The following is a 12,086-nucleotide window of genomic DNA, read 5'->3' as shown; positions in this document are numbered from 1 at the left end:
TGCCGCGGCCCCACCTGACTGCCCCCACATCCCCCATCTCCCCCAGGAGCACATGCAGACTCACCAGGCCGGGCCATCCCTCAGCTCCCAGAAGCCCCGTGTGTTCAAGTGCAACACCTGTGAGAAGGCCTTCGCCAAGCCCAGCCAGCTGGAGCGTCACGGCCGCATCCACACGGGTGAGGACGACGGTGGGGCGGGGTGGGACAGGTCAGGACGGGAGGGGACGGGATGGGACTGGACGGGGAGGGGACGGGGCAGGATGGGAGGGGACGGGAGGGGACTGGACGGGGAGGGGACGGGGCAGGGCAGGACGGGAGGGGACGGGAGGGGACTGGACGGGGAGGGGACGGGGCAGGGCAGGACGGGAGGGGACTGGATGGGGAGGGGACGGAGCAGGGCAGGATGGGAGGGGACGGGAGGGGACTGGACGGGGAGGGGACGGGGCAGGGCAGGACGGGAGGGGACTGGACAGGGAGGGGACGGGGCAGGACGGGAGGGAACTGGACGGGGAGGGGACGGGGCAGGGCAGGACGGGAGGGGACTGGACGGGGAGGGGACTGGACGGGGAGGGGACGGGGCAGGGCAGGATGGGAGGGGACAGGAGGGGACTGGACGGGGAGGGGACGGGGTAGGGCAGGACCGGAGGGGACGGGAGGGTACTGGACGGGGAGGGGACGGGACAGGTCAGGACGGGAGGGGACGGGGCTAGACGGGAGGGGACGGAGGGGGACGGGAAGGCTGCTGGGGACGGGACGGGGGAGGCCCCACGGGGGATGCGTGGCCACCCCTCACCCCCCGGGGCGTGTGCCCCGCCCCCGCCCGCAGGCGAGCGGCCCTTCCAGTGCGCCCTGTGCGAGAAGGCCTTCAACCAGAAGAGCGCACTGCAGGTGCACATGAAGAAGCACTCGGGCGAGCGGCCCCACAGGTGCGCCTACTGCGCGCTGGGCTTCACGCAGAAGAGCAACATGAAGCTGCACGTGAAGCGCGCGCACGGCCACGCGGGTGAGCACAGGCCGGGGACGGCCAGGCGGGCGGGCGGTGTGGCTGCAGCGTCCTGCGGGTGTCCCCTGCTTGCCGTGTGAGCTTCACTGGCTGCCCTGGATGCCCGGAACCTGGCTCCTTGGTTCTGAATATGAGCCAGAGAGAGACCCACCCCCTGTGCGCAGAACAGTGAGAGAGAGAGAGAGGGGTCCCCAACCTTCTACAAGCCAGAGCATCTCATGAGCCCTGACTACTGCCCCGCCTCCCAGGGAGCCTCCCGGAGCCCCTGCCTGCTGACTGTCCCCCCACCCCCAGGGAGCCTCCTGGAGCCCCTGCCTTCTGACTGTCCCCCCACCCCCAGGGAGCCTCCCGGAGCCCCTGCCCGCTGACCGTTCCCCACCCCCAGGGAGCCTCCCGGAGCCCCTGCCCGCTGACCGTCCCCCCCACCCCCAGGGAGCCTCCCAGAGCCCCTGCCCGCTGACTGTCCCCCCACCCCCAGGGAGCCTCCGGAGCCCCTGCCCGCTGACTGTCCCCCCACCCCCAGGGAGCCTCCCGGAGCCCCTGCCTTCTGACCGTCCCCCCACCCCCAGGGAGCCTCCCGGAGCCCCTGCCCGCTGACCGTCCCCCCACCCCCAGGGAGCCTCCCGGAGCCCCTGCCCACTAACTGTCCCCCCCACCCCCAGGGAGCCTCCCGGAGCCCCTGCCTGCTGACCGTCCCCCCTACCCCCAGGGAGCCTCCCAGAGCCCCTGCCTTCTGACCGTTCCCCCACCCCCAGGGAGCCTCCCGGAGCCCCTGACCGCTGACTGCGCCCCTGAGCCGGCTGAGGAGCTGGGCCGCTCTCTGCAGCAGCTGGAGGAGGTGGTCCGGGAGGCAGCTGGGGACTGGCAGGCCCTCGCCAGTGTGTTCTGACCCCGGACCTGAGACCAGCCGGCCTGGGGGCCCCAGGCATGGCACCCTGGGCATCCATGGAACCCCCATCTCAGAGCCTCAGAGGAGCACCCAGCTCAGCACCCACCCGGCCACCCCAGGGTGCCAGCACGGACCTGGGAGGCAGCGGGGCCCTGCCCAGGGCATGGGGGGGCCAGCGGTCGTGGTGGAGGGCAGAGGTCACAGCTGGCCTCAACACGGGCCCCCCACATGCCCCCACAGACCCTGAGAGGTGGTGGGCCCAGCCCTCCCCTGAGGCCCCAGGGTGCCCTGGCCAGTGGGTTGGCCCTGCCACCCCAGCATAAGCCATAGCGCCCCGCGGAAGCCCCCCCCCCAAGCAGGGGACCGTCACTTCAGGGAGCCGCGGCCTCATCCATGGTGCCACCCCCCCAGCATTCCAAAGATGGACATCACCCACTTCCCACAGCCCCTCCCTCTCTTTGGGGGAGTCTCCACACAGGGTCCCCCCCGGCCCTGCTGTCACCTTGTAAATAGAGCCCCCCCCCCCACCGTCAGTATTGACCCTTAGTCAGGAGCGGGCAGCATGCCCTCGTCACAGAAGCTGGGGTCCCCTCCCTGGGAGAATAATTGCCTTGGCTGTCCCTGTTACCCCCTGGCCTGGGAAGAGGCGTTTTTACTCCACACGTCCTTCCGACTTGGGACGCACAGAGCCTGCGGGGTCCTTTCCGATCCCTGGGGACGGACGTTTCACTGTTACTATTATCATTTTCTTTGAAAGGGCATCTTCTGATTCTGTTTTTATTCTGTTGTCGTTAGCTTTTCGCATTTGTATGATATATAAGTAACATTGGTGGTGATACACAGACTTTTGTTATGTGAGAATATTTAAGTCCGAAAACTGTTGAATAATACCACCCTTTTTTCCAAACTGCTCTGTGCACCGTCTGTTTGTTCAGGGAGCAGAAGCCTTCTCTGCGGATGGGCCCCTTGGCCGTCCGTGTCAGCACATCAGACAGCCCGTAGCACCAGCGATGAGCATGGATTTGAAAGGTTCTCTTTTAAAAAAACAAAAAACACTTTTATTGTTGTGTGTTGAGATATTTTAGAAGTGTTGGTTGATCTCAATGAACAAATATTGTTAAAGTAGAAATGACCAGAACTTGACATTTTTCTTTTTTTGCTCTCAATAGATTATTTATTTTGGTTTTAGAACTCAGCGCATCTGGGGTCAGCATCTCAAAGGGGTCAAAGCCTCCCTGCCACCCCCCCACCCCAGACTGGGAGAGTGAAACCTGCTCTTCTGGTGGATGAAACAGAAAGCCATCCCTCTGTCCCTCCGTCCCTCCGTCCCTCCGTCCCTCTGTCCCTCTGTCCCTCTGTCGCTCTGTCCCGTTCACAGGCCAATGCCCACTCCCATGCGTCCTTTTCAGCCACTTGTCACAACCTCCTTAGAAGAGCTGTTGCTTCTCAGCTCTCCTGGCAGGCAGGGGTCCCCAAGGCTACCGGGGGCAGCCCCCCACCCCACCCCACCCCACCCCGCAGGGTCGTCCCGACTCCCCCAACCAGGGAGAGATATCTCATCGCGGCGTCTTTGCTTGGAGTGGCGATAAGGAGTGTGTGACGTCAGGAGCCGCGACCCTGGGGCCTCCCTTTTCAGTGTCTAGTGCAAGACTGGGGCGGGCAGTGCTGCACTCGGCTAAGCGCACTTAGTATGAAGTGCAGGGATCCGGGTTGGAGCCCCCGCCGCTCCCCCCTAAGGGGGAGGCTTCAGGATTGGTGGAGCAGGGCTGCGGGCCTGCCGTTAATGTCCGGGGCTCCAGCAGGCTGGGCTAGCTTCGCGGCGGTAGACAGAGACGACCAGAGACGCGCGGCTGGGCAGAGAAGCTTTATTCACGAGCGGGCAAACGTGTGCTCTCCTGTCTTTCTGCTCTGGCGGCAGAGAGAGAGACCCTGCTACTCATCAGCACACAGATCTGTCCTCCATCTCCTCACGCGGCCCGCCAAGAGCTCTGGCACTCTGTCGGGGTTCCGGGGGTGGGGAGAAGGGCGCCCGCGAAACCAGCAAGGGCCAAGCCAGTTTCTCGCAGAGGCGGGGGAAGGAGACCAAACCAATATGAAACATGCAGCACGGGCCACTCTGTCTTTCCCCTTCTCTAGCTCCCCTCCGTCTGGGTTTTCCTTTCTTCTCTCTCACCTTCTTTCTCCCTCCCTCTCTATCCTGTCTCCTTCTTCTTTTCATGGAGTTGGCTTCTTCCTGCCCTTGGACTCTTTTTGCAGAAGAAGTCACAAAGACACACTTTGTCACCCTGTGGCCCTCACACAGACTGATGAGCGCCACACACCCTTAAAGAGAACACGCAAGACAGAGAGGTTCTGGGTTTTGCTTTGTTGGTTTTCTGCTCTCTTCATGGCCAGTTTTTGCGTATCTTTTGGCCCAGAAATTTAAAGTCCATCCTGTTCCCATCAGAGCAGGGAGAGAAGAAAGCTAGTCCAAGGTGCGCCCTGCTCCTCTGCCCTCACCTCTGCTGAGCAGTGAGGCAAAGAAAGTGACAGTGAGGCCGGGACCCTCGGGCAGAGAGATTCAGTCCAGGCCCCTCGCCGGTAGAAGCCTGGAGACGGACACGGGACGTCCCGCAAGGCGCAGCCACGAGTGCGGCCCCAGCCAGAAGCCCAGCGGCACCTGCAGGAGCCCGCACTGCAGCACAGCAGAGGAGCCTCCAGACGGGCTCCATTTTAATGGCTTCAACCTTTTTCATTTGCTGCTACCAGTGGGGACGAGACTGCGAGCCGACAGGGTCCAGCTCCACACACAGCCCACCACAGCTCCCGTCCCCACCCTCCCCCCAGAGAGCCGGCAGCTTCCCGCAGGCTCACAGACTTAGTTGGCTTCCGGTTTGTTTGGATTTTTTTTGTTTTTCTGGCAAGTTCCTGTGTGTCAGCTCTCTAGATAACACATGTGAGTGAAACCGTCTGGCAGCCGTCTTTCATCTTTACTTATGTCCCTAAGCAGCATCACCTCCATTTCCATCCGTCTTGTCCCCAAGGACACACTCTCATCTGTTTTGACGGCAGAGTAGTATTCCACGGAGTCTGGATCCCGTGACTCCTCCATCCCGTCATCTGTGGGTGGCGTCTGGGCTGCGTCCCCTCTCGGGCTGCTGTGGACAGAGCGGCTGTGGACACGGGGGGCAGTGTCCCTTCTAGCGAGAGTCTGAGTGTCCACTGGCTAAGTGCCGAGAGTGGCCTTGCCGGGTTGTAAGGTGACTCCGTGTTTACTTGTTTGAGGACTGTCCATGCAGTCTTCCAGAGGGCTGCCCCCGTCTGCGTCCCCCCAGCACTGGGGCGGAGTCCCTTCTCCAAGCAAGAGGTGTTTTTCAGGTCTGCACACACCAGGAAGTTGAGTGTCACAGCACGCAGGCATAGACCACATTGTACACGCACGGGGAAGTCGGGACACGCTCCTCAGGAGACGCCAGCACTCAGGCGAGGGAGTTAGGAGCTTCACTGCGCACCCGTCCGCAGGTGTCTGGACGCCATCATGGCAGGTGCGCTCTGGGAGCCTGGGAGACGGGGGCTGGATCTCAGGCTGCCCTTGTATCACTGCAGACCCTGGGCAGCTGCTCCACTACCCAGACTCTCCCTTCCTCCCTCCTTCTCTTCCTTTTTAAAAAAATATTTATTTGTTGGATAGAGACAGAAGTTGAGAGCATAGGGAGAGACAGACACCTGCAGCCCTGCTTCACTGCGTGTGAAGCTTCCTCCTTGCAGGTGGGCAGTGGGGCTTGAACCTGGGCCTTTGTGCACTGTATCATGTGCCCTCAGCAGGCATCCTCCCTCCTCCCTCTCTCCCTCCCTCCTTCCCTGGAACCAGAGACAGCTCGGCTCTTGGCCAGGCATGGAGCCTGGGCCCGCAGGAGTGCGAGTCCCCTGCCTTTGAATCCAGGGCTGCGCTTAGACATCACGGTGTGCAGGCCATGTGCATGCTGACATGCAGAGGGGCCGTCCTGCGAGACGTCCTGGGCTCTGTGCCCTGCTCGTCACTGCCCGGCCAGCAGTTCAAGATGAGTCTCCCAAGATGCCCCTCTCCCGGGGGTGAGAGCTGTTGCTGAGACGCACCGGGTGTGAGGGCACGCACTCCTGGCCTCAGGTCCCCCGTCCATCTGTCCTGGACCCCCCCTCCCCCCGCCCCATCACCACCTCGAGGCCCGGTTCTGTTTGTAGACTCGCCCATGGGTGGCTCTGAGGGCAGGGCTCACCTCGGCTGCTCCCTGGACCTGGGGGCCGTGCTGCCCGGCCCACGGGACCCTCTGCCCACCCTGGGAGGTGGCCTGGAGTTTGGGCTCCTGGGAGGGGCCTGCGGAGGGGCTGGGCCTGGCTGACTGGAGTAAACAAAGGTGGGCACTAGAGTAGTGACCACGGGCTTTGCCAGCTCCCTGGAAGCACAGGTGGCAGGCTGACTGAGGTCTTAGCTGAGACTTGCAGCCCAGTCACAGCCAGTGGGAGAGGAGACGGCCTGCTGAGGTAGTTTGTCTCTCAAGCCTGTTCTCCAGCCGTCAGCTTCGAAGCTGGTGCATCCCAAGAAACCAGATAGAGAGAGAAAGAGAGGGAGAGAGAGGGAGAGGGAGAGAGAGAGAGATAGAGATAGATAAATAGAGGGAGAGAGATATAGATATAGAGATAGATAGATAGAGAAATAGATAGGGAGAGAGAGAAGGGCCTGGACCTGGACCTGGGGGAGGGAAAGCGGTTCCCACAAAACCAGCTTAAATAATCCTTTTTTAAAAATGAGGTTTAATTTTTTTTAAAAAATATATTTATTCCCTTTTGTTGCCCTTGTTTTTTTCTGTAGTTGTTGTTGGGTAGGACAGAGAAAAACGGAGAGAGATGGGGAGACAGAAAGGGGGAGAGACAGACAGACACCTGCAGACCTGCTTCACCGCCTGGGAAGCGACTCCCCTGCAGGTGGGGAGCCGGGGGCTCGAACCGGGATCCTTATGCCGGTCCATGTGCTTTGCGCCACGTGCGCTTACCCCGCCACGCTGCCACCCGACTCCCTAAATAGTCTTTCAATCCCTCACTCTTTCTCTCTCCATTCTTTCCTTTCTCTCTATTTCTTCTTTCATTTTTTCTTTTTTTTTTAAACTTTATTTTACTTGATATGACAAAGAAATTGAGACAGAAAGGGGGATAGAGACATTGTTTAAAAATTTTTATTTATAAAATGGAAACACAAGACCATAGGATGAGAGGGCTACAACTCCACACAGTTCCCACCACCAGAACTCCGTATCCCATCCCCTCCCCTGACAGCTTTCCTGTTCTTTTTTTAATATTTATTTATTCCCTTTTGTTACCCTTGTTTTATTGTTGTAGTTATTGTTGTTATTGATATCATTGTTGGATAGGACAGAGAGACATGGAGAGAGGAGGGGAAGACAGAGAGGGGGAGAGAAAGACAGACACCTGCAGACCTGCTTCACTGCCTGGGAAGCGACTCCCCTGCAGGTGGGGAGCCGGGGGCTCGAACTGGGATCCTCAGGCTGGTCCTTGTGCTTTGCACCATGTGCGCTTAACCCGCTGCGCTACTGCCCGACCCCCAGCTTTCCTACTTTTTATCCCTCTGGGAGTATGGACCCAGGGTCACTGTGGGATGCAGAAGGTGGAAGGTCTGGCTTCTGTCATTGCTTCCCTGCTGAACATGGGTGTTGACAGGTGGATCCACACTCCCAGCCTGCCTCTCTCTTTCCCTAGTGGGGCGGGGATCTGGGGAGGTGGGGCTCCAGGACACATTGGCGGGGTTGTTTGTCTGGGGAGGTTCCATTGGCATCATGGTAGCATCTGGAACCTGGTGGCTAAAAAAGTTAAGATATAAAGCAGAACAAATTGTTGAGTAATCATGAACCTAAAGGCTGGAGTAGTGCAGGTGAAGAGTTGGGGTCTCTTGGAAAAAGCTCGTAGGTCTATTTTAGGTCTATTCCAAAGGGCCCATAACGTCACTAGTTTTTCCCTGAGCCTGACATCTGATATGCAGGTGGATCCAAGTTATTGTCTGTGGAGATGATGTCATGGCTGAAAAAAGGGCCAGAAAGCTGCATCAGAGAAGAGAGTAGCTCCCTAATACAGATAAAGTGCATAAATATTGTTGACTGTAAGCCCCACTGATGTGATCTGGGCCCCTATTCACCACAGGAGCCTGTGTGGCCTCTGCGTCCCTGTAGGGCTGGGCTCGTGTTCTGTGGTCGCGAGGAGGAACGTTTCAAGTTACACCAATTTCAGGACCCATCGTCCTCAGGTGGTAGATAGAGTCTGTTATCCAGCCTTCCTTCAGAGGATGGGACAGTCTCTACCGCCATGGAGTGTCAGCCCTTCAGCCTCATTACTCTGGTGAGACCTCTCCTAGCTCACAGGACCCCTTAATTCCATTTCGAGTGGTTCACTCCGTAACAAAGGCCCCAAACCTAGATATATACCAGGTTTCATGAGACAGGGCAGATGTGCACATGTCCATAAATGAGGGCAAATTGTACCTGAAAGCAACAGTACACACACTCACACACACACTCACACACACACTCACACACACACACACACACACAAACACACACACACTCACACACACACAACATACACACACACACAACACTCACACACACACAACATACACACACACACAACACTCACACACATACAACACACACTCACACACACACAAAGACACACACACACTCACACACACACTCACACACACACACACACTCGCACTCGCACACGCACACACCAGTCTGCAGTGAGTCAATAAATGCAGCAAGCAAGTAGAAAGACATAAAAGACACCTGAAAGTACCGAATAAAATAGTTTCCACTTAGACCTAGATACACTCCTCACCCACTTCCTATTTCTTGTTCCCCAATCACTCCAAAGCTCACCGCGTCAAAGTAAGGACTGCAAAAGCTGGGTAAGGACAAGAGAGCGGCACACTTTAACGATGACTCTTTAGTCACTAGCAGGCCACCCCATCACCTGGGGCCCTGGTCAGGGATTCCCACACAGACATGATGGACCTAGACCTCTAGCAGATCCCTCTCTCCACTGCCACTGGTCGTCTCGACCAGGAACAACACAATGGACACCTGTGTGGCCCCCACAGGATAATAGGATAATAGCTTGCATTATTCCTTTTTATTTTTTTTAATTGCCTCCAGGGTTACCACTGGGGCCTGGCTTATGAATCCACTGCTCCTGGTGGCCACTCTCATTTTCTCCTCTATTTTATTTGACAGGATGGAGAGAACTTGGAATTGAGAAAGGCAGGGGAGAGGGAGAGTGTCAGAGAGACATCTGCAGCCCTGCTTCACCACTTGTGAAGCTTTCTCCCTGCAGATGGGGAGCAGGGGCTTGAACCCTGGTCCTTGTGCTTGGTAGCATGTGCTTAATCAGGTGTGCCACCCCCCTCCCCATAGGCTAATGATAAAATGGGGTCTGCTATTCCTGCCCGCATGGCCCTGCCTTCCCCTGGGCTTAGTGGGGGTCACAGCCCGCAGTCGGCCCCTCGGGCTGCAGGATGGAGACTGTCTGTCCCCACTGGCACTGTCCAGGCTGGCTGGGCCTCTCATGCCCAGGTGCTAGCGGACTGGCGCCTTCCTGCACCCAGGGGCTGCCCAGCGCCTGCCCCAGCCTGCCAGCTGGCCCTTCCCACTCTATTTCAGAGACAGTCGGGAGAGCACAGTGCCACACCACCTCCCAGAGTGCTATGCAAGGTGCTCTCACATGCTGCTGGGGCTCGAAGCCTGGGCTCCGTGAGGGAAACTCACACCCTGCACTGTGGGCTCTCTCTTAAGCACCCTCAAAGTTTTAGATCATTGGAGACAGAGGGCAGAGTACAGCTCAGCTCAGCACCTGGGGTCAGGCTGCCAGTGCTGAGCTCTGGGCCACCTCCCCGGGCCTGGGGGCCACTTCCCTGTGATGTGACTTTGGTAGGTCTGTGACCCTCTGAGCTTGGAGCACAGGAATCACCAGGTCCCCAAAACCATGCCCTCAAGATATGTGGTAGTGCCCCAGCTTTCCAGAACCTTCCAGTGTTCCTGGTCCAGGAATCTGAGTGTTATGCAGGGGTCTCTCCTCTCTCAGCACCCTGCACAGCACCCAGGGAGCCCATGGAGGGTGGGCAGGGCTGTGGGGTCTCTCCTCTCTCAGCACCCTGCACAGCACCCAGGGAGCCCATGGAGGGTGGGCAGGGCTGTGGGGTGTCTCCTCTCTCAGCAACCTGCACAGCACCCAGGGAGCCCATGGAGGGTGGGCAGGGCTGTGGGGTCTCTCCTCTCTCAGCACCAGGCACAGCACCCAGGGAGCCCATGGAGGGTGGGCAGGGCTGTGGGGTGTCTCCTCTCTCAGCACCCTGCACAGCACCCAGGGAGCCCATGGAGGGTGGGCAGGGCTGTGGGGTGTCTCCTCTCTCAGCACCCTGCACAGCACCCAGGGAGCCCATGGAGGGTGGGCAGGGCTGTGGGGTCTCTCCTCTCTCAGCACCAGGCACAGCACCCAGGGAGCCCATGGAGGGTGGGCAGGGCTGTGGGGTGTCTCCTCTCTCAGCACCCTGCACAGCACCCAGGGAGCCCATGGAGGGTGGGCAGGGCTGTGGGGTCTCTCCTCTCTCAGCACCAGGCACAGCACCCAGGGAGCCCATGGAGGGTGGGCAGGGCTGTGGGGTGTCTCCTCTCTCAGCACCCTGCACAGCACCCAGGGAGTCCATGGAGGGTGGGCAGGGCTGTGGGGTGTCTCCTCTCTCAGCACCCTGCACATAACCCAGGGAGCCCATGGAGGGTGGGCAGGGCTGTGGGGTGTCTCCTCTCTCAGCACCCTGCACAGCACCCAGGGAGCCCATGGAGGGTGGGCAGGGCTGTGGGGTGTCTCCTCTCTCAGCACCCTGCACAGCACCCAGGTAGCCCCATGGAGGGTGGGCAGGGCTGTGGGGTCTCTCCTCTCTCAGCACCCTGCACAGCACCCAGGGAGCCCATGGAGGGTGGGCAGGGCTGTGGGGTCTCTCCCCCTTTGTTGCACCATAGGACACAAACTAAAGAATAAGTGTGTGTGGGGGTCCCTATGGGCCTCGCCCAGGCCCCAGACTGTCAGTCTGGGTGTTTGAGGCTCTGGGGACTCGAGTGGGTGAATTCCACTGCTCAGGCACTTCTTCCATTTCACTCAGAGGCAGAGACACAGAGACGGGGAGACACCTCTGTGGTGGGTCTGCCCCGGTTACAGCACAGAGTCAGCCCCAGAACCCCGCTGCCAGTGCAGCAGTGCCTCCCCGACCCGGTGAGTTGTGCCCTGGCCCCGGGGTCTCTCAGAGACACTGCAGAGTTCCTGGAAGCCCTCCAGCCTGTGTCCCCGGGCCTCCGTGACCTGGCCGCCGCCGTGGAGACCCCCAGCTGGGCCCCCCATCCTCCCTTATGGCCACTGACGCAGTCTGCCCAGGGCAGCGGCGTGCAAAGAGACACCAGACGTCACCACTGAACATTTATTGTCGAGTCTGTGTTCAAGAACAAGGTCACTTCTGCAGAGCCCCTTTGGCTGTCACCGCCACTGGGGGGTCACTGTCCCCTGGCCCACAGCGGGCGGGGATGCAGGGGAGCGGGGTGGGGGCTTTGTTTCTGTGGTAGCTAGCCCTGTGGCCCTGCATTAATGGGGTCCCCATGAGGCTGTGGGGGGCAGGATTAGCAGGGACGGGGGGCGTCACGCAGGCCACCAGAGGACCCCTGTCCTCACCTGGGGGCCGGGGGGCTTTGGCAGGAGGGGCACACAGCTCTGGGGCTGGGGGGCAGTCAGCCCACGCTAGACACTGACGTCCCCAATTCCTGGGGAGGTCGCCTGGCGAGAGGACCCAGGGACAGTCCTATCTGCACCCTGGGGTGGCTCCTGGGCGGGGGACCGGGATGGGGGCGGGGGGGAGTAAGTCTGTGAGGAGGGTTAGTACAGCTGGCCCGTGCTGCCCTGGGGACAAAGCCACCGGTCACTCGTGGTCCCCTCCCCCGAGGTGGCCGCAGTGACCGTGGGCTGCCCCAGAATCTTCCCACCCACGCAGGTCCCTCTCTGTCCGGCTGGCCGCTGGGCAGGGCATGGGGTTCTGAGGGTCCCTCTAGCTCCCTGCGGGGCCTCGTGAAGCTCCTGCCCTCTCCCCCGAAACCCTAGTCCCTGCTCTGGGCTGTGACACAGCCACTCC

The 12,086-nt window shown here is 59.9% G+C and overlaps 1 protein-coding gene across 7 annotated transcripts in view; it reads left to right on the top strand.

Moving 5' to 3' along the window:
• Positions 1-2,798, top strand: part of ZNF236 (zinc finger protein 236) — a 44,382-nt gene extending 41,584 nt beyond the window's left edge. For all 7 annotated transcript variants that reach the window (XM_060183824.1, XM_060183823.1, XM_060183825.1 and 4 more), the window contains 3 exons: positions 47-176; positions 826-1,002; positions 1,758-2,798. In XM_060183824.1, coding sequence (XP_060039807.1) covers positions 47-176; positions 826-1,002; positions 1,758-1,891 — 441 coding nt within the window. In that variant the 3' untranslated portion in view covers positions 1,892-2,798. The remainder of the gene's footprint in view (positions 1-46; positions 177-825; positions 1,003-1,757) is intronic.
• The last annotated feature ends 9,288 nt before the right edge of the window (positions 2,799-12,086 follow it).

This window comes from Erinaceus europaeus, unplaced genomic scaffold (assembly GCF_950295315.1).
Source record: "Erinaceus europaeus unplaced genomic scaffold, mEriEur2.1 scaffold_323, whole genome shotgun sequence".
Classification (NCBI taxonomy): domain Eukaryota; kingdom Metazoa; phylum Chordata; class Mammalia; order Eulipotyphla; family Erinaceidae; genus Erinaceus; species Erinaceus europaeus.
This window is presented reverse-complemented; position numbering and strand designations above follow the sequence as displayed.